Source organism: Odocoileus virginianus, chromosome 4 (assembly GCF_023699985.2).
Source record: "Odocoileus virginianus isolate 20LAN1187 ecotype Illinois chromosome 4, Ovbor_1.2, whole genome shotgun sequence".
Classification (NCBI taxonomy): domain Eukaryota; kingdom Metazoa; phylum Chordata; class Mammalia; order Artiodactyla; family Cervidae; genus Odocoileus; species Odocoileus virginianus.
Window position 1 is genome coordinate 25951893 of NC_069677.1, and position 23288 is coordinate 25975180.

The 23288-nt window shown below is 41.6% G+C and overlaps 1 protein-coding gene across 3 annotated transcripts in view; it reads left to right on the forward strand.

Moving 5' to 3' along the window:
- The first annotated feature begins 17857 nt into the window (after nucleotides 1-17857).
- The window catches only part of DCUN1D1 (defective in cullin neddylation 1 domain containing 1), a 36134-nt gene continuing 30703 nt past the window's right edge, over nucleotides 17858-23288 (forward strand). Inside the window, exons 1-2 of one of the 3 annotated variants that reach the window (XM_020879910.2) lie at nucleotides 17858-18019; nucleotides 21346-21500. Coding sequence is in view for 1 of the 3 variants with exons in the window: in XM_020879908.2 (XP_020735567.1) it covers nucleotides 23073-23075 (3 nt within the window). In the remaining 2 variants the exon portion in view is untranslated. Of the gene's footprint in view, nucleotides 18020-21345; nucleotides 21501-22930; nucleotides 23076-23288 lie in introns of those variants that run through there. The other 2 variants (XM_020879909.2, XM_020879908.2) reach the window with 2 other exon arrangements.

Genomic DNA, 23288 nt, shown 5'->3' on the forward strand with positions numbered 1-23288 from the left:
TTCTATATTCGGGAGCAAATCTGCCCAACTGGAGAGGGAGGTGCTTGGATGGGTAAGCAGGGACAATAAGAGATTAAGTATGAAATTTAGGTTGGGACCAGAAGGTAACTGGCATGGAATGACAGGTTTAGATTTTATCTTGCAAGTTGTAGTTATACACTGAAATATTTTTCAGCAGGGAAAGCAGTGATTTTGGAAAATTTTATCTGGCTTATTAGAGTCTGTTTAAAAAAAAAACTTTGACATTATTTTATAAGGGTGAACATTTGTATACCTTATGACCTAACATCCCAGTTCAGAAATGCACAAACACACTTGTGCACCAAGAATGTTGATAGCCACGTTACCCTTAATAGCAAAGTGTTGGAAAGGATCCGAGTTGGTTGGCAGGAGAAGGAATAAATCACTGGTATGGCACACAGTGGAATACTATGTAACAGCAAAATAAACAAGTTAAGAGCATCAACATGGATGAATCTTGAATTCATAATAGTGAAATAGCGTGTTACCAGGAGATATACACAGTATGGTACTATCATTACAGACTTGCAAAATCAACTATATTCATATATATATATAATAAAGCTATATTTTTTGTTAAGGTATGATTGATTTATAATGTGTTAGTTTCAGGTATACAGCAAAGTGGTTCAGTTTTATATCTATTATTTTCAGATTCTTTTCCACTATAGGTTATTACAGATTATCGAATATAGTTCCCTGTATTATACAGTAAGTCCTTGTTGCTTATCTATTTTATGTACAGTAGTTTATTTCTGTTAATCCCATGCTCCTAGTTTACCCCTGCCCCACCATTTTCCCTTTAATAAAACATTCTTTAAAAAGTAGAATTAAAAATTAAAGACAGTGATTAGCTCCAGGTAATTAAGCAAGGGGTTGACATGTATGAAGTATGTACAGGTAGATGCAGGTTACTGATTAGTGTTCTAGTTGTACGGCTAGATGTTTGGTTGATCATATACATTACATATGATTCAAGTAATATTTTAGAAAATTTATTCTGGCAGTAATTTGCAAGTTGGATGGAAGAGGAAAGGACTGGAGGCTGGAAAACCAGTTAGGAAGAGATGCTTACAGATAGTCCTGAGGAAGTAAAGGAAGAGACCATCAAAACCAGGGCTTTTTTTTGGTGGTGCCACAGCACTCTCAGCAATGAAAGCATTGAGTCCTAATCACTGGACAGCCAGGGAATATCCTAAACCAGTGCTTTTAACTATACTTTTAGCAACACAGCCTTTTCCCTTGTGTAAACAAAACTTCCTCTTTTGGCGAGAGGGAAGAGCAAAGGTGCTTCGGTAGAAATTCGGGGTTGCTGTATGACCCCCTTCATGCCCTTCAGGGCACAAGTTCTTTCCTATTTCATGGTGGAGGAGCTCTGTGGATCACAGGTAATGATGTGTAGAGAAGGAATTGGAAGCCAGCTACCCCAGTTACCCATAAACTGGGGACATTCTTTGAGATCACCGCTGTGGTGCTGTGTGAGCATTTCCTTTGCACATGACTACATCTATTTCTTCTGAAACACGCAGGGCATTTGCTGTATACCCGGGCCTCTGAAAGCAAAGATGGTAAGAAATGGTTTTTGCCCTTGCCTCAATTAACGAGAAACAAGATCCAGCTGTATCCAGTAATGTACTGTAATTGATGGTAAGTAGTATAATATGCTTGGGCACCAGGTGCCCTCGGGGGGGAGGGTCAAGCGACTGGAGTAATAAATTCTGCTTTGGGTCAGGGAGCTGAGGGAGCAGCAGTGACATTTGAACCAGCCTTTGGAGGAAAGCCATTAGCCAGACGCAGAAAGAAGGTAAGACCAGGCCATTGCAGGGAAAGGAACTAGCAGGGCTAATAATAACAGCGAGGTGTGAAGGTGCACGCTGGGGCACAGGGTGACCCAGCAGGGGCTGGGCCACGGGGGGCGTGGCCGAGCAGGGCTGCCCATCTGGGACGGGCTCTATTCCGAACGCAGTTGGGAGCCCTGGAGATTTTCAAACAGACAGGTTTTTCAGAGTTATTTCTGGCCACGGTCTGGAATATAGATTGGAAAGTGGAAAGAGGCTGGAGACAGTGAGTCCAAAAGAGGCACCAAATATGGAAGCCTGGCCGGGGTGGGGGGTCCATGTTCATGTCTCCTTGACTTCAAAGTAGCTCTTTTTTGGATAAGGTCCATTTGTAGGCGTGGATCAAAACCTGAGCCATATCATTAGTTGAAAGAAAGCTGTTTGCTACCTTATCTTTGACCATAACATTCTGGATGCAGTGTTTTACGACTATAATAACCAAGAAAACAAAATCTCAGAGCCCTGATGGTTGCTTTTTAACCACTGAGGAAGACATATAGCGTTATAGACAAAACAGCTTTGGAGTGACAGCTCCTGCATTCAGGTCCTAGCCTGACCACTTACTGTAGTATCTTGGGCATGTCCTTCAACTTCTCTGAGCTCTGCCTGTGAGTGAGGGTAGTAGCACTACCTCCCAGAGTTGTTGTGAAGATTAAATGAGAAAATATAGAGGCTGACTATAGCACTGTGCTTGAAACATCATTTATACCCACCTGGCAGTTATTAGTAATTTCTAACTTCAGTTACTGCGTAAGAGCAATTAAGAAACTGCACTAAATTAAGCCCAGCTGATGATTCTTGCCAGCAAAATTCCCAGGACCTGTGGTGGAGGAAAAATCCTGCCTGGTCATGCACCACTCTGTCCCCTCTCCCCACTCCCTCAGCTCTAGCCCGCTCCAGGGTCAGCCAGGCACCTGTCGACCTCAGGCAGATTGGTGCTATCAGGGGAAGCCTCCATCAGCCCCTCCCTCTACAACAGTCAGCTGCCAGGCTGGCTTGTCCCAGAGCCTGTCTGCCTGCTAACGGGACAACAGTGCTTCCAGAAGCAGCTTGCCTCTTGCGCAAAGGCTGGGCCTGGACCTGCTCCACCGTCCGCATCAGTTGTCACTCATGTTTGTGGCTGATACTTGGAGGGGAAATCTTGGTATCTGGCCGAGGCCTGTTTTAGTGGGCATTACCATTCCACTGGGCAACATTGTAGAGAGGGCTCTTACTTAATTCAACTGTCTTTTTTCCCCCACTATCACTGGCTTCTCTTCTCTTGCACAGATACCATTTTTGACTCCACAGTGGTTCCCTTAGGAATATTGGGTGTCAGAATGTGCATCTATCTTCTGCCTACACATAGCACTTCTGCTGTTGCCATTAAAATATTTACAGTGTTGATAGTAATACTTTGCATTTCTGTTGCACCTTTCATTGGAGGATCTCAAAAAGCACTCCTAGATATTCACACTAAGCTTCAAAATACCCAGGAAGAGGAAAATGTGATTTAAACTGCATGGTGAGACTGGAGGAAATGACTGTCCCCAAGTACTTTGCTCCAAGCCCAGAGCAGGGAGTCTTGGGTCATTAGTCCCTTCCTGCTAATGACACCCTGCTCCCTGAGGGCTGGCCCCAGGGAGCTGCAGCCTTGGGGTTAGTAGTCTAACTACTAATTCAGAGTCTGGGTAAACTCAGAGTCTGAGTCTCAGAGTCTAAGTTAGACTGTACTCAGTATAGGACATCCCAGGAGGCCCTGCTCACAACTCTCAAAGTCTCTGGCTGAGTGCGAGCAGTCTTGCCTATCCACCCCCACACCTTGTGAGTAACCCTGGAGACACTATTTCTTCTGCGAGTGCCTGGACCATTAGCAGATATCGTAGCCCTGATACTGATGATTACCCTGTCAACCTGACATTTGTCTCCCCACCTGCAGAATGCCTTGGTGCCTCTAATTCGGACTCAGTCTCCTGCACTGAGTTGCCCTCCCTGAAGCCTCCAGCCACAGCCTGTATGTAACTTCCTCCCTCCCAAGAAGGCTAACATTCTCTGTTCTTACCACTGCTGGTTAGCATTTTCCTAAACCCTTTGATTACATTTGAAATAACTCTCATTCCACATACACCACTCCCACCACCAGAAAAAAATTTTCAAAATCTCTAACAACAAAGGTAACCTGGGATGTCTCTGTCTTCCAAATTGTTTTTATTCCTTTTTCATTACCTCCTATACCATAAAAGCCATATGGTTTTCTTCATTATTGAAAGCAGGCTTTGTGTTAATTTTCATGCAGACTGGCACCTGCCTAAGTTTGTTCCTGTTACATATTTGGCCACACACAGAGCTTCCTTTTTTGATGTCTCCGTCTAAACAGACTTCTCATCCACAGTTGCCCTTGACCTTCCCTGCTCCTCTCGCAGAACTGAACCCTGCTGAGGTCATTCCTTGCTATTGTATATGCAAGATAAACCATAGATCCTCAGCCATGTAAATATTATTAGTCTCTTCTCAAATAACTATTTAATTTTGGAACATCTACTTTTGCTTTATGGACTATGCCAAAGCCTTTTGACTGTGTGGATCACAACAAACTGTGGAAAAATCTGTATGCAGGTCAAGAAGCAACAATTAGAACTAGACATGGAACAACAGACTGATTCCAATCAGGAAAGGAATACATCAAGGCTGTGTATTGTCACTCTGCCTATTTAACTTATATGCAGAGTACATCATGAGAAATGCCAGGCTGGATGAAGCACAAGCTGGAATCAAGATTGCCAGAACAAATATCAACAACCTCAGATAGGCAGATGACACCAGCCTTATGGCAGAAAGCGAAGAAACTAAAGAGCCTCTTGATGAAAGTGAAAGAGGAGAGTGAAAAAGTTGGCTTACAGCTCAACTTTCAGAAAACTAAGATCAAGGCATCTTGTCCCATCACTTCAAGGCAAATAGATGGGGAAACAGTGGAAACAGTGACAGACTTTATTTTTTTGGGCTCCAAAATCACTGCAGATGGTGATTGCAGCCATGAAATTAAAAGATGCTTACTCCTTGGAAGAAAAGTTATGACCAGCCTAGACAGCATATAAAAAGCAAAGACATTACTTTGCCAACAAAGGTCCATCTAGTCACAGCTATGGTTTTTCCAGTAGTCATGTATGGATGTGAGAGTTGGACTATAAAGAAAGCAGAGCGCTAAAGAATTGATGCTTTTGAACTGTGGTGTTGGAGAAGACTGTTGAGAGTCCCTTGGACTGCAAGGAGATCCAACCAGTCCATCCTAAAGGAAATCAGTCCTGAATATTCATTGGAAGGACTGATGCTGAAGCTGAAACTCCAGTACTTTGGCCACCTGATGTGAAGAACTGACTCGTTGGAAAAGACCCTGATGCTGGGAAAGACTGAAGGCAGGAGGAGAAGGGGATGACAGAGGATGAGATGGTTGGATGGCATCACTGAGGTGATGGACATGAGTTTGAGTAAACTCTGGGAGTTGGTGATAGACAGGGAGGCCTGGTGTGCTGCAGTCAATGGGGTCACAAAGAGTCAGAGAGGACTGAACAACTGAACTGACTTTTACATCTGTAAAATAACTCAGGAAATGTGCCTCAGACACTATTATCTAGGTACTCCAGAGAGGAGCTAAAGCAGAGAACATGGGAGAGGGGTCTGTCCCCCGAAGTACCCATAGGGTCTTGCACAGTTACACTCTTACCCATTTTCTGAAAACCTTTCCTACTTGGCGGAGTATCTTTTCATGCTTTCAGATCTCCACCCAGAGAACTTAATGGTACAAGGGCCCTCATGTTTGCTTGACCAGAGGATCCTAGTCATGCAACTGGCCAGATGCCTTTAAAAACTCAGTGTAACTTAAGGTGGAATTGAAACCTTGGAAATAAAAACTATTCTATTCAGAATGGGGGTTAACATTAAAATATCCTCCAAACAAACCGATCCTCTGATGGCCTCATTTCTAGAATAAGATTATCCACTTGAAACCTTAATAGAAATACCGTGTTTCAACATTGACAAGGAATTTGTTAATTTCCCAGTTGAAAACTGTGGGATTGGACAGTAGATGGAGGTAATGAGGTCCACAGTTCTCCGAGATTTATAATCCTTGAAAGGACTTTGGAAACATCTGATATTTGGGGGAAAATGTAGGTAGATTCAGTAACAGTTTAGGTCTTCTAAGCAGAAGAGTAGAATTTCACCCTTTTCCTGGAGAATGTGAAAACAGATTAAGGGAAAACATAGAACTCACCAAGGCCAGCATTTCACTTATAAAACTGAGAGAATTAAAATTTAAGACAATTTCTTTAACTCTTAACTTTTAAAAATGTTTATTTCTTATTTAGTTTGCATACTTTTATTATTTGCTAATGTAATTCTCCTTTCAAAAAAAATCTGACTTGCTTAAATATATGAAAACATTTAAAATATTAAAACTACACAGTGGAATCTACATATAAGAAAACTTTTTAGGCAAAGGGGCTTCTTTGATGGCTCAGCGAGTAACGAATCTGCCTGCAATCCCTGGGTCAGGAAGATTCTCTGGAGGAGAAAATGGCAACCCACGCCAGCATCCTCGCCTGAAAAATCTCATGGACGGAGGAGCCATGGGGTTGCAAAGAATCAGATACGACTGAGCACAAACACCTGCCTATGGGCAAAAATATTTGTCCCTCCCTCCAACAGAATAGCATACACATGTGCCCAGAAATTTGATTTTGTTATTAAAACAAAAGTGGTTTGATCTCTTACAGACACTAAGAGAAACCACAGAAAAATGTATCAATACCTTAATTATTTTTTGATTCACAGTGAGAAATATACCTGTCACAAATCAGAATACATGTATTGATTTGACTGGTGTGTTTCTCCTGGTGTGAAAAACACTTGGAAGCCAAATTATAATGTTGAAGCTTCTTGTTGAGCAAGAACCCAGAAGAAAGGGGTTTGTTGCATGGTAAAGGACCTGACAATTTAATGTATCTCTCTCCACAAAAGCGATGTATACTGTTGGCTCCAAAGCCCCAAAAGGTTGAAGACAAGCTACCAATTTCCTCCCCTGGGATTTCCCACTTAAAAATTTTTCATTTGCTCATTCCTATTTTTTTAAAATATATTCTTTCTTTGGATTTGTTAATACCACTATTAGCCTATTTTCCCTAAACTTTCCTGATAAGAATCACTTGGAGTCCTTGACAAGAATAGATTTCTGAATAAATTTCTAAGGGAAAGGACTGGCATTCTTCATAGTTAACAAAGGCCCCAGGAAGGTTTGGGAGTGACAAGTTAGTCCAGTGCATCTGTGTAATGTTCCTACAAGCCACTACAGATCCTGATCCTGCTGGTCTAGAGAGGGCCTGAGATTCTCCGTTCCTAACCGACTCCCAGGCACCTAGCCAAGGGATTGCATTTTGAGTAGCATGCCTCAGTGGTTCTCAGAAAGCATGCCAGGCCAGCAGAATGGACGACAGCTGAGGACCTCTTAGAAATACAAAGTCTCAGCCCCACCCTACACCTACAGAATCAGAAACTCTTGGAAGGGGACCCAGCCATGTGTTTTAACAAGGTCTCCAGATAAGAGTTTGATACACCTTAAAATTCAGTGAGCACAGATCTAAGGTTATGCTTAGCTGCTTCTTACTGTTTCTGATCAGGAAACTGTTTCATTTGAGATGAATCTTTGTGTGTTTCTCATTTTCTTCATCTGTGTACATTTAGATAATTTAACTCCATTTGAGGTGATGACTTTCTAGCACCATTGTAAAGGGTTCAGGAAATATTGGCAAGAAAGTCGTCATGGAGTATTTGAGGGGAGTTTGTTCCTTCTTATCTTTACATTTTATTTTTTAAAGGTCACCGAAGAAAGCATTTTGTATTAATACAAGGTAATGGATTGTGCATGAGTGCTTAGTCAGTCAGTTGTATCTGACTCATTGCGACCCCAGGGACTGTAGCCCGCCAGCCTCCTCGGTCCATGGGATTCTCCAGGCAAGAACACTGGAGTGGGTTGCCATTTCATTCTCCAGTGGATCTTCCTGATCCGTGAATCGAACCAGCATCTTCTGCATTAGCAGGTGGATTCTGTTACCACTGAGACCACTTTAGATTGTCAATACAAATGCATAAAGGGACCAAATACTCAGACAACACCTGTAAGTGAAGTAACTGGAGTTCAGGGAGGAGGTGTGGCCTCAGAAAGATGTTCTGCAGCTCTGCCCAGCTGGTGCCAGGTCAGGTGGGAATGCGGGCCCAGGAGTGGGCGTGTCTTCAAACTGCTTACAAGAAGTCAGAAAGTCGACTTTTTACATGATATCTCTTTATTTTTTCAAAAGGTTAGCAAACTATTCACATTTGTTACAAATATTCTGTGTGCCTAACAAGCGAGGTATCTGTTAGCAACTCTATCTCAGAGAGACTAGTCCAGGAGGTAGCAGGCTGGCCTTGTCCTCCTGTGCATCACTGAGATGTACTGAGTATGTCTCAGGAAGAAGAGACAGCCAAGTGAGATCTATTCCCAGCTCTGAGGGGGCCACAGCTGTGAAACGCCAACCCACTCCGCGTACCATGCTCCTGTGAAAGGCCAGTCAATTCTCTTCTCTAAGCAGCTCAGAGTAGCCAAGGGGTAGTGCTCACAGAACTATTCGGCACATTCTAAATGGGGAAATGGCAGTTTTACACTGTGTAACCCCTCTGGAAGCTAACAATACCTAATAGTCAGGATAGCGGTCTAAGGGCAGATTCAGATTTTGTGGGTCCTGAAGCTTATACAATTTGCAGGGGACTCTAAGGAAAAAGTGAAATGAGGAATACAAAATTAGCTATGAAAGTACACAGAGGTCTTAACCAAAGGTGGGAAAATGTTTACTTTTGCAAACTTTACAAAAAAACCCAAATGCCCAGGGCACTGGAAGCAGAGACCCTGGAGTTTCCCAAGTGTCCTTGCACACCTGCCTCTGTCCTGTGACCAGTGGGTGCAGGCAGCAGTTGGGGTCAGGGACGCAGGTGTTGGCGTTCTAGGGTGCTGGTGATGTTGGTTCTTAACCTGGGTTGGGGGTTCATTTCACAACAGCTTGTTAAGCAGTGCACTTATGTTTCTGTATTCTTATGCATATTTCATAATTTAAAAAATTATTTGAGCTTTTTCTAAGTCAGCAAAAATACTCATTGGGTGAAGCAGGTCAGCAACAAATATTTGTTGAATGAATGAACAAAGGAATGCGTTTTTGAATCTATTCGGCCAATATATGTCAAACACCTAATGTGTAAGGATCCCTGCTAGGTATTGTGTTATTAAATGCTTTATAGTATTTAATACTTAAGTAAAAGAAGTAAAACTTAAAAAAGAAATTATATTTTATTTCACCATGTTTAAAAGTTAACCTGATTCTTTTACTATATTTTATATATAAATAAAAATATAAATATTGTTTTATATATTTATAAGCTGGATACATACTTTAAAAAGAAGAAAACAGGGACTTCCCTGGTGGTCCAGGGGCTAAGACTCTGTTCTCTCAATGCAGGGGGTTCGATCCTGGTCAGGGAACTAGATCTCACATGCCACAATTAAGGATTTGCACGCTGTAATTAAAAACCCTGCATGCTGGATCTAAACCTGGTGCAGACAAGTAAAGAAATAAGAAGAAAATGTATTTAAATTTAATACTCTTTTTAGTTTTAAATAAAAGGAATTATTTCTTTAGCATATTCTAAAGGCCAGTTGACTTATTGGAAAAGACCCTGATGCTGGGAGGGATTGGGGGCAGGAGGAGAAGGGGACGACAGAGGATGAGATGGCTGGATGGCATCACTGACTCGATGGACATGTGTTTGAGTAAACTCCGGGAGTTTGTGATGGACAGGGAGGCCTGGCGTGCTGCGATTCATGGGGCCGCAAAGAGTCAGACATGACTGAGCGACTGAACTGAAAGGCCAGGAATATATGTTTAAAATCATGCATAATTCCCCCACACTAGCATAGTCACTATTATTATTTTACTGTATTTCCTTTCAGCCTTCTATTTACAGGTACACTTTTTACATAATCTAAATCATTATGTTCATAAAATTTCAACCCTGATTGTTTTTACTTATACATCATAAGCATCTTCCATGTTGTTACATGGTCTTCATAATTCTAACTTTAAAAACTTGTTAATTATCCCTTAGTTACCCTGGTAATCAAATAGGATATAATTTATATAATCATTTTCCTCATCTTAGACATTCAGCTTATTTAAAATTTTTGCTATTATAAAATGAAGTAGAACTTATTTTGATGTACAAAACTTTCTTTTTTCCTATTAGGATCATATGCTTAAGGATACACATCTCTCACTTGTTTTTCCTATAAATTCATATATTTTATTTTTCCACAGTAAAAAAGAACTAGAACTGGTGTGGAAGTGAAAAGGAAACAGGTAGGGAGATGGTACAAAAGGGAAAATCCCTTCTGCATAGATTTTCAAACCTATTTATCTTGAGTCAATCCAAGACAAACCTTCCGTTTTTGTATTACAATTCATAGGATGCATCTTTCTCCTATCAAGGATGTCCCCTTACTTTTATTTGGTGACCATGGATAGTATGCCAAAACTGACTGATTCTCTCTAGACAATTTCTCAGGCTGTCAGAAACTGTGATAGCTATCAAGAGAGAGTTTTAGTAGTCAGGTGTTTCAGATTTGCATTTGCTCATGTCAAATATAACATTTTCATTTCAATTTAATTCAAGAAATTGAGGATCTATATTGTCTCAATTTCCTGTACCAAAAATCTGGACAGGTGCTGTGATTACTTTTTTCTGATTTGAATATGTTTACATGGAAAGTCATAAAAAGCTCTCATTACACGTTTAATTAATTATCTTTACTGTGAAATCTGGGCATAAGTATTGGCAAAGCACTCAGAAGCAGGCATAAATAAAACACAGTCCCTCTGCTCAAGGAGTCAGTAAATTATTAGGAAATCAAGAACATAAACCTGAGTTAATTAACTTTCTAAGTAAAGTTTATGTTCTTAAAAAATGTGTAGACACTCCAGGGAAATGTAAAGACAACACATTTACTTGATGATATTAAGGAATTATTGTTGCTTTTTTAGATGAGTTACTGGTATTGTTTTTTTTCCCCTAAAGACCACTTCTTTTAGAGATACTAAAATACAAATGAAATAATAATATCTGAGATTTGCATCAAAATCTTGCAGGCCATAGTATAAGTAGGGTTAGATGATGCAAGGCTGAACTTGAGATGATAATTGTAGAATTTGGGTGATGCTTGCATGAAAATCAATTATACCATTTGGTGTATTTTTTATATATTTGAAAACTTTTACAGTAAAAAATTATTATACCTTATTTAATCTTCCTTTGTTGTGATATCAAAACACTATTTTTTATATATGTTTTGATATATACGTGACTGGAACCTCAATAATCCAACATACCATTTGACACCCTCTCCACCTTCATACCCCAGGCCAGTCTGCCTGCATTTTCCTCCTGGGCCTCGACCAGACCCCTATGATCAGGTCTCAGCATCTGCCCTGCATTACTTAGAGGCAGCTACCTGGGAGGGAGATGTTGACTAAGTAGTGTGGTTAGTGAGAAAATTGACTCCTGCCTGAAGTTTAAAATCTATGTTTATTTTGGAATAAACCAGAAATGATTCATCTTATGAATTTCCTCAAGGCCAGTGGAATCCTAAATTCTCTTGGGTGAGTTTGTTCATTCTGAGCTCTAATTGAAACCACAACATGGAAACCGGTTGGCTCTTCTCTTATATACAGTATCTGTTAGAACCAGTAACATCTGCCAGCATCTCAATTCTTGTCTTCCTTGACATTGGTATTGATTTAATCAATAGAGTATACAACTAACACAACAACAAAAATCCAAATCAAAAAGCTTCCAGTAAAATAAATGGAAAATTACAAAATAAAAATCTTAATTTTCTGCAGTTTTTACAAGCAAGGTGAAAGTGATTTCCTTTTCTTTTGAATTGTTTTGAACTAAAATTGAAATTGGAGTATAAACTTGGTATACTCTAATAAACTATTTCTTTTCTTGTATTCCCTCTTTGTTGAAATTGTTCCCCTTAATTCATTGAATTACATGACTGTAATCATTTAAGTCACTGTTATTAAATAGAAAATCAGATGCCACTATTATTTAATTTTGGATATATATTATACATGAAGATCCCATCAATGAGAAGGGAGTAAATTTTTAACATTTTGAAAGGTCAGTTTCTAATATCTATTGCTATCTAGTTTAATGGTTCCCAAGTTCTTTACCCTTTCATTTTTTAAATTAGTTTAATTTTTTTTTTTTTTTTTTTTTAATTTTTGGTCACAAAGTGCAGCTTGCAGGATCTTAGCTCCCCCAAACCCATATCAAGGCAGTGAAAGCCCAGAATTCTAACCAATAGGCCACCAGAGAACTCCCCCTAAATACACAATGAACTCTTTTTTTCAGTTGGACCAGGCAGCATATGAGATCTTAGTTCCCTGACCAGGGACTCTACCCTTTTAGATTCTCCTGAATTATTTCTATCAACAAGGACTTTTGGTGTTAAACCATTTTTTTCCTTATCAACATGCATTTTTAAAGAAGTCAAAGTAATTTCTCCACTTTTTTCTTAAAGCAATGAAAGAACATAGGCAGTTCATAATGAACTTGGAGTAACATGTATTACTACTTTGAACTGAAACAGTCCCAGCTAAAATGAAAGAATTTCAATCATTTTAGCAGTAGAGAGCTTTTCTTTAGCTAAACCATTTCTGTTAGACTTTGTTAGATTTTTTTACATGTTGAAAATGGTCTGTGCTGTGATCTATATTGCTATTTTTCCAAATGGTAGTTGGGGTAATAGCTCTAATTCATAGAACTATATCATTCAAGGCTCCTATAGAAGTAAACTGGTAGCAAAAAACAAATAATGTATGACTCTTTCAGATGATTTTTCTCCTCATTGATAAGCATTATTACACATAACATTGTGGGAATTAGTAAATAATTTTCTGCTTGCATGTATGTGTGCTGAATTGCTTCAGTCGTGTCCAACTCTGCGACCCTATGGACTGTAGCCCGCCAGGCTCCTCTGTCCATGACAGTCTCCAGGTAAGAATACTGGAATGGGCTGCCATCCCCTTCCCCTGGGGATGTTCCCAGACCAGAGATTGAACCTGCATCTCTTATGTCTCATGTACTGGCAAGTAGGTTCTTTACCACTGGCACCAGCTGGGAAGCCCTTTTATTTGTATACTTGCTCCCATTCTTCTCTGTGTTCTCCTGCTGTAAGATCAATCCCTGGCTCTCGCCAGAGATGAGAGGAATCCCGAGGCTGACAAGTAGACATGGGCCCACCAGGCAGGCAGGTGGTGAAACAAGTGGTTTATATGGAAGCCCTTCATGTCCCTGCCAGGTATAATTGATTTATAATATTATATTAGTTTCAGGTGGACAACATGGTAATTCGAAGTTTTTTACAGATTATACTCTATTTAAATTTATTATAAAATATTGACCATATTCCTATGCTAAAATATTTATAATATGTACAATATTATATTTATGCATATGACATATAGTATATTTAATATGTATAAATATATATAAATAATTCAAATAATATATTAATATATATAAGCTACCACATATCCTTGTATCTTATTTATATTATACATAGTAGTTTGTACCTCTTAATCCCCTACTCCTATCTTGCCCTTCCCCACTTCCCTTTCCCCACTGGTAACCATTAGTTTGTTCTCAATATCTGTAAGTCTGTCTCTTTTTTTGTTAGATTTATTCATCTGCTTTATTTTCTAGATTCCACATGTAAGTGATATAGTATTCATCTTTCTCTGTCTGGCTTACTTCACTAAGCATAATACCTTCCAGATGTCACTCCATGTTGTTGCAAATGGCAAAATTTCTCTTTTTTATGGCTGAGTAGTATTCCAGTGTGTATATGTGCATGTGTGTACTCTCACATCTTCTTTATCCATTCATCTATTGATGCACACTTAAGCTGCTTCCATATATTGGCTATTGGAGATAATGTTGCTGTGAAAACTGGGGTGCATGTATCTTTTGGAATTAGTATTTTTGTCCTCTTTGGATATGTACCCAGCAGTGTAATTGCTGGATCATGAGGCAGTTCTGTTTTTAGGTTTTGAGGAAACTCCATACTGTTTTCCTTAGTGGTTGCACCAACCTATAGTCCTGTCAACAGTGTAGGAGTGTCCCCTTTCTCCACATCCTCACCAACATTTGTTACTTGTGGTCTTTTTCTCACTGATTTTTCACACAATACTCTGAGGTAGATATTTTAAAGATGAAGGAACTGGATCTCATATTAAGGAAAATGCCAGCAGTGTCTTTATAATAAGTGATAGAGTCTGGTTCAAGCACAAATCCAGGTAACTCAAAGCCCACACTTTCCTGCTTCACACAGCCTCCCTTGTACCCATAATCCTGTTGGGTTTCCTGGATGCAGTGCTGGTAAACCTGCCCAAAGACTCTTTCTTCAAGTCTCATTGTTTCCACAGTGCCTGATCCTAAGCTCCTGGGGTGGGTGGGCAATGATGCTGGAACTGTTTAGTTCTTTCTTTATATTTCTAGCACTTCATATTGTGGCTGACATGTTAGGTGTTCAATAAATGCTGAGAACAATTACATATCCTGAAATTTTGAACAAAGCTCAGATTTGAAGTTGGAAGGAAACCAAGAATTTATCTAATCCAAAGTTGCCAATCAGAGGAACTGAGGCCCAAAGGAGACAGGTATGATTTACTCAGTCATATGCAGACATACTAGAACACCATTGTCTTAGTCTGTGACTTTTTCGTGTCATCCCATAGGTCTATTTCAAATATTTCAAAGCTGATACCACTCCTCAGTTTGTTAAATAAAGAGAACTACGGGGACTCTGTTCATGGTCCGGTGGCTAAGACTCCATGCTCCCTGAGCAGGGGATCCAGATTTGATCCCTGGTCAGGGACCTAGATCCCACATGCACAGCTGAGAGTCCGCATGCCACAACTTAAAGATCCTGCATGCTGCAATGAAGATCAAAGATCATGGATGCCCCAACTAAGATGCAGTGCAGCCAAGTAAATACATAAAAATAAATATTAAAAATGAGAGAGATACAAATGTAAAGAGGGGGGAAAAAACACAACGGATCAGAACTTCATATAATGCAAAGAAAATATTCCAACTGCAGGTCACTTCATAACTATTATTCAAGATTTCTTTTGAGAAATCATCCATCTCAAAGACTGGAGTCAAATCTTAGGCACTTCCCAGCCACAAGATCAACCAAACAAATGAAACACCTGACTCAGAGGGTAGTGGACTGAGAACTTGGGCTCTGGGCCATATACTTCACCCAAGGTATGTGGCCCCGTCACATGCACCCAGCCCAAGCCAGGTGTTCTCTTACACATTTCACGGCTTGTTGTTACTCTGTACGGCTGTATCCTATTGATCAGGAATGAAAATAATCCCTTCCTGTCTCCTAACCCCTCCCTCTGGCTATTCTTTCCAGCCAGACCTGATCTGCCAATTGTGCTGTCACCAACGCCTCCCTAGAGCTCACCGGTCAGGCTGGACCCTGGACCTTCACGTTTGCTTCCCCTCCACTCAACCTCACCCTCGAACCCTTCTTCCCGGTCAGACTATCAACCAAATCAAGGGACCTCTTCAAATTCTCTAAAATTCATTACTCAGTTGATCTGCAGCCACATTTTCCTTTCTTTTGCTTGTGGTCAATTAAGGGTGACTAGGTCACATTTCATCTCTAAAGGACTTTGCCCTGTCATCTCCTGTCCCAAATGACCTAAAGGGTGTTTCCAGGTCTCCCACAACAGATTAACCTATTTGGGTTTCATCTTTAGATTCCTTCCCTGACTTCCTCTTTCTGTATATTTTTTTCAAAATTATAATCTCATAATATTAACAGTTTTGTTTTTTTTTCTTTTTCACAGTGCTTATAGGGCTAACCTGACCTTGATATTAACTTTTTAAAAGTTTTGCAACATTTGCACAGAAACTTTCTTTTTCACCAAACTCTTCTCTCATCACCCATCCCAAATAATTTCTTTGAAAAGAGTGACATATCTTGAAGGGAACAGAGGAAATGGCATTTATTTACTGTGTGGCCCTGAGAAAAACACCTCAAAATTCTGAAGTGCTTGTGAAAGGCATTTCAGTGTTTAATATGTTTTCTTTTGATTGAAAAATACAGAAGTTACATTTAATAGGATGACATGGTTAAGGATCAGGCAGATTATTGTTGCTTGGTAGACATTTATAAATGTGTATAAGTGATTTTCCTATTTTGCTATGCACACTGAAAAACATTTATCCCAGATATAGGTGCATATTTAAAGAATAAGTCTTGGAACTTCCTTGGCCATCCAGTGGTTAAGATTCTAAGCTTCCAATTCAGGGAGTGTGGGTTTGATCCCTGGCTGGGGAACTAAGATCCCACATGTCTATGGCATGAAATAAAACAAAAACAAAAACAAAGGAAGAATTCTTATCACCCCCTTGCCAATGTTTTTCTAAAATATTTATTTATTTATGGCAACACTGGGTCTTCACTGCTGCGCAAGGGCTTTCTCTAGTTGCAGAAAGTAGGGACTACTCACTAGTTGGGGTACATGGGCTTCTCATTGCTGTGGCTTCTCTTGTTGTCTCTCGCCAATTTTTTTTCCCTCCAGTTGAATTATGTTAGCTTCCCAAATGCTACATATTTCTGTGCTCATGTGTGCTCAGTCAAAAATGGTGTCTGACTCCTTGTGACCCTATGGACTGTAGCCTTGCAGGCTCCTCTCTCTGTGGGATCTTTCAGGCAAAAATACTGGTGTAGGTTGCCATGCCCTCCTCCAGGGGATCTTCCCTACCCAGGGATTGAATCTGCGTCTCATCTCCTGCATTGTAGGCATATTCCTTAATGCTGAGCCATCAGGGAACCCATTTTTGTACTATTATTGATTATATATTGATATTCCAGGTTTACTTTGGTTTTCATCTATTTCCTGGAAGTAAGGTCACTGGCTACTCCTATTTGTTGGGCATCCTCTCCAGGCCAGCCACTGTCTAGGCCAGTGCTGACTGATACAGTAGCTGTTCAGTATATGCCCAAAGCCATTCAGCTTTGGACCAGAGCATTTCAAATGTGACTGGTCCAAACTAAGATGACTTTAAGTGTAACATACATATCAGATGTCAAAGACTTACCATGGAAAAAAGTAAAATATCTCAGTATTTGGAGTACATGTTGAAATGCTGGTATCTTAGATATCTTGGGTTAAATATTGAAAATGAAACAGGTAAAAATCTGTTTCTTTTCACTTTAAAAGTTTTTCAATACTAGAAAAACTTAAATGTCATACATATCTCACATTTGTGGCTTGCATTATATTTGTCAGACACTGCAGTGCTGGTATAAGTGCTTCATACATATCACAATGCATGAATGAATGAATGAATGAATGAGACAAGCTCTACTTTCCTGATCTTCCAGGACAGTTCACAATAGACTACCAGAAAGGAACCAAACAAACTTAGGAGTTGATAGAATCTCATTATAATTCAACCCAGTCTTTTCCTTTTGAGAATAACAAGTCCCAAAGAAATTTGCATGACATGCACTATTCACTGAATAAAGACAGAAAAGCGAGGTTTTGATTCAATACCAGCTTTTCCTCTGTCATTATCAGCAGAGAATGCCTTGGGGAGGATACCAAAAGTACCCAGGAATAAATGCCTGGGATTCTAGGGGATCATCTAGCCTACTACCTGCAGAACTGTTTCAGTCATTAAGATCTCAATGAATTTACTCTTTGCAATTGACCAGAGTTGTTACAGACAGACACCTGGTCTTAGCCACAGTCTCATGAAGGAGGGACCAAGCTGAACCAGGCAGGGAGGTCCAGTATGGACATCTTGGGACAGTAAAGCATTGTGACATCATCAGTGATGGTCTCAGACGGTTTCCCACTGCTGGCGCTCCAGTCTCAGCTATTACTGCAAGTCCATTCCTCTACCATGAGTGTGGAGCAGCTGAAATCAACAGATCCACATGTACCATGAGTGTGGAGCAGCTGAAATCAACAGATCCACATGTACCTTGAGGTGACAGACTGGCTCTGGTGAATATTCCCATTTTCCTATCAGAGGGTGACCCACTAGAATACTGCTTTTGTTAGCTCTCTACTATGAGGAGGACAATGGTATCCAGTGTCCTAGGGACATTCCTTGAGGTTTATTCCCTTGTCCTAATTAAGGATTCCTCTTCAAATGGTTCAGAATATGGGGGAAGAGCCTCAGGCAGTCACTTCTTTGGCATCACTGGTAACATTTGTCAGTGACAAGAGAGCCCCAAACCTTTCAGCTCTTCCCCTACTCTAGTGAGTTTGGTGTGAATTTGGGACCATGGCTCACACTAGACAGCCCTGCCCCGAGGCTCTGCTTTACCCTTTAAAAAATTATAATTCTGAACTGATAAAATCTAAATGTTATGTTTCACTCAAACTAAAACAGTCTCATTTACTCTTAACATATTTATAAATAGGCAAGCTTGAATTCAATAAGCACATTTATGTAAATGTTGGGCAAAACTGAGTCCACTCAAGTTAAGAGTGGGAGGGTGCTGGCTGTGCATCCAGACTAGTGCCTTTGAACTGTAACTGTGTCTACATAGTTACCCTGCAAGCTTAATTTTAGCTAGATGAACTACTAGAAATGTTAGCAATCTGTCTTTTCAGATTACTTATGCTCTTTCTTTTTGCTGAAAGATAGATTTTGAAAGTATGAGATCCTTGGTTTTACATGTTTAAACAGACTTGCAACAATTTTATCAGCAAATATATATGTCTCAACATGAATTTTAAACTTTGAAGGCAACAATCATTTTCAAATAGTTGCATGTTTTACCTTGAAACTTATGTACAAATACCGAATATTACTTTGTCTATATAGCTATAGGTATACAGTGACTATATATGTGTGTATGCACTCACTATACATACACATAGGTATGTGACATATACATATGTGTATCTGTATATCAACATCTTTTTCTATATCTATGTGTGAATACAGATTTCTAGTGGGGGAGAGGGAGAATGATAGTGAATTCTGGCTAGATGTTTCCATCTTATTTCCTGCTATATTGAGATTGTCACTGCAGAAAATAATCTTTACAAATTCTGTACTTAAAAAAAACCTCAAGTTCTTAAATTAAATAATTGAAACCTCATGGCGAAAGAGTGATATGAACATGTTAATTAATATTCTTTAGTTAATTAAATCATGTAATTTATGCTTTATCTTTAGGAATTTTCCATTTAACAATAATCAGGACAATTTTAACAAGTATGTTTCTCTCACTCAACCACAATGACTGAGTAATGATTCTCCATTTGACATTCAGTACTGTAGCTTGGAAGTGCAGTAATGGGTACAGTTGCTACTACATTTACCATCTGACCATATGGTATAACATACATCTGCCAAGGAGTAAAGACATCCCATTACAATAACAAACAATACAGGCACAGTCTTAAGGCAGATCAAAACATTAGTCAGATCATCTTTCTTTTAATTTATCCAAGTATTACCATGGAGTATGTATATATGTATATATATCTCTCCTATATTCAAGGCACTCATTTTGACACTTAACACTCAGAGATGAATGCTACTGAGTGTTCTGGCCTGGAGCAGCGCACAGTCTGGCAGGGGAGGTCATGGAGGCAAACATTATCATATATGATGTCATAAGCATAATGGAAGTGTATATAAGCTGTCACAGAAGTACAGAAGGAGAAATATACCTGGTGGAATGCAAGGAATAAGGTCAGGAGCTTATCACAGAGAAGATGGTCTCTGAGTTGAGCATGAAGGTTTTGGGTAGGAAATAACAGTGAAGTGGTTAAGATAATAGAGTCTGTTGCCAGACTGCTCACATGCTAAGTCGGTTCAATTTTGTCTGACTATTTGCAACCCTATGAACTGTAGTCTGCCAGGATCCTCTGTCCATGAGATTCTCCAGACAAGAATATTGGAGTGGGTTGCCATGCCCTCCTCCAGGGGACCTTCCCAACCCAGGGATCAAACCCACATCTCTTATGTCGCCCATATTAGTAGGTGGGTTCTTTACCACCAGTGCCACCTGTCTGGGTTTAGATCTCAGCTTTACTACTTATCAGCTGAAGAACATCTGGCATGTTACTCAACCTCTCTGTGCTCATTTCTTCCTTGGTAGAGTGGGTATAATCTTTGCACACACCTCAGAAGGTTGAAGGAAATGGCAACCCACTCCAGTATTCTTGCCTAGAGAATCCTGTGGACGGAGGGGCCTGGTGGGCTGCTGTCCATGGGGTTGCACAGAGTTGGACACGACTGAAGGGACTTGGCATGCATGCATGTGTAGGGTTGAAGTGAGGATTATGTGACTTAGGCTGTGTATGGTTTTAACAGAGTGCCCGGTATACGGAAAGCCCTCAGTCAGTCTTAGGCTGCTACCCAGAGATAGCAGAATGAGAGATGGCAGGCTTGGGTTGTTAAAACAAATATGAGGTGCATTTGTGTGGAAGGGGGTGGAATATTGCAAGGTTAGTGGACAGAATATGGGGAGAGAGCCTTGTATGCCACACCAAAGGGGCTCACATTTATGGAGCCCAATGAGAATGTTAAGGATGAAATTCAGATTTGTGTTATAGCAAGAGAAGTCTGAAACAGCAGGGAAAGAGCAGAGGCCAGAACTTGAGTTAAGAGGCTACTGATGAGAAGAAATATAATAGAGGCTTGGCTATAGAAGGATAGAAGATAGAGTGCAGATTCAAAATTATTTAGGAGGTGAAACTGATGAAGTTTGGTGAGCAATTAGATTAGTGGGATGAAGTAGAAGGAGTCGTGAATGACTTAAATTTCTGACTTAGCTGATCTGAGAAAAAGACAGGAGGAAAAGCAGATTTGTGGATAAGGCTTTGGATCTGTCAAGATTGACAGGCTGGTGAAGTAACCAAAATTAGTGTGCAGGCCTGCCACTCAGGACCTAGAAGTCAAGATTTAGGACTCCTGAAGATATAGATAATAGTTGACATTGTGGAACTGTGAGTGAGAGCATGACACAGCTCATATACAGAAGAGATTCAGGGATAGTTCTGAAGAGCCTACCATTTAAGACCCAAAGAGAGCTGAGCCAGCAAAGGAGTGTCTCATAGCAAGGAGGAAACATAGTAAAAGGTGGAATCATGGAACATAATGGAGAGGGAATCTAAGGTGAAAGTGTTCAAAGGCAGTAGAGAGGTCAGGTAGAATGAGAAGAACTGTTTGTTGGAGGTGCTCTTGTTTAGTCGACAAGTCATATCTGACTCTTTTGCGACCCCATGGACTGTAGCCTTCCAGGCTCCTCTGTCCAAAGGATTTTTCTGGGAAGAATATTGGACTAGGTTGCCATTTCCTTCTCCAGGGGATCTTCCTGACCCAGGAACTGAACCTGCGTCTCCTGCATTGGCATGTGGATTCTTTACTGCTGAACCACCAGGGACGCCCTTGCTGGAGTTGGCAGTCAGGAAAAAGAGCTTAAGAAAACCCAAGAGTGAAGTATAAGTTTGCGGAAAGACAGTGAGTACTCTTCATTAAGACCCTAGATGTTACTTGATATTTCAGGTCAAATGCTAGGTGAATTCCTGGAAGGAGAACATCTATGGCTGTGGTCCAGCTTCAGGCTTGCTGCATTAGGTAGATCTGGTCTGTCTTTACCGAATATTTTCCCAGGGCTGAGCAAGGAGTCTGGGACATTAATATGTGCACATTGAAGGCTGGTGAAAACAGTGGATGGATGTATGCTTATTGGTAGCCAGGGATGGGTCCTGGCAGAGTCCTAGGAGCTCCTGATACATGGCTGCTCCAGGAAGTGTCAGGAGGCCCCCTGGAATAGCCAAAGAAGTTTTGATAAGAATTTCAAAGCCATGAAGTCATTGGGTTGATCCCGCAGCCTATGCTAGTATTAGGAGGGAAAAGGATGTTGGTGAGTACAGTGATAACAGGTGAGAATGATAACACTTCCACTCAGGTTTGTTCTGTACTGAAATACAGATTTTTTGGCTTCAGTCCTACATGTGATTTTTTAAATGTTTGCTTTATTACCTGTTATCTTATTTCCTTCCTTTGTGAAAGCGTCTCATCTCTTTAACAGGATAGTCAATTGTTTAAGGTCAGGGACCACTCCAAAGAATCTTTTGTACTCCCTGTAGCACTTGATTCCCAGCAGAAAATCCAGGTACCCTCAGACTCATCAGATTTATAATCAAGACTGTCAACCCTTGGTTTAAAAAAAAAAAAAAGTTCTTTATTTTCCAAACTTATCATAGGAAGGTTGAACTAAGCGGAGAGCAAGCGGAAGGCACTGATATCCGCCACCAGTGTGGCATGAATGAGGACCAGAAACCTCAATCCTCCTAGCCTGGAACCCTAGGGCCATCCCACTGGTCTTCCTGTGGACACAGGTCTGGGAAGAGTCTGGGCCATTCTAAAGGGCATTCCGGCTCCCACATGGCTAGACCATGGTTTCCTCTGGTATGTCCACATGGGGGACCCGATGCAGTCCAGATACTGGACTGGGATAAGAAAACCCTTGGGGGTAGGAGGTGTTTTTTACTATTTTCTCCCCCCCCCCGCCCCCCCGTCTTTTGGTATTGATGGGAAGGGGTGGTTTGGGTAGGATCTAGCGCGTCAGTCCTAGCCCTTCCAAGTGGTCCCCGGCTGCTCAAGTCTTCGGCCACCGCTCTTCCCCTCCTCGAGTCGGTGGAGACCGGCCCGGCAGTCCGACGGCGTAAGGAGCGCATAGGCAGCGTAGGTGGTGTCCCCTGGCCCCCCACACGCCGGGGGCCGCCGGGCGCGGCGGGAGGATGTCTGCGCGCGCGGTGCGTGCGTCGCCCCCTGCCCCGCCCGCGCCCCCCCCCCAACCCGGGGGGACCCCCGCGCCCGGGGGAAGCCCCGCGCGGGGCGCCCGCCGCCCGCCCCAGTCCCTCCGCCTCCCGGAGGCCCGGGGCTGCCTCCTCGGGCCGCGCCGGGGCCGCCCCGCACTGCGCATGAGCGGGAGCCCGGCGAGCCCGTGAGAGGAGCCGCCGCCGCCGCCGCCGTCCATTCGCTGCGGAGCCGGAGGAGGAGGGGAGAGGCCTGGAGGACACCAACATGGTGAGGCACTGCGGCCGCCCGCCCCGCCGGCTGGGGGCCGGCGCAGCCGCGCACCCTCGCCCCGGCCGCCCTCCGGCCCGCGGCGACCCCGCCGCCCCGAGCTTCGGCCTGCGGCCTCCGTCCCGCTCCCCGGCGGGGCTCTCCTCCCTGCCTCTCCCTTCCTCCTTCTCCCCTTCCCGCCCGGGCGCCGCCGCTACGCGAGAGCCGAGGAGG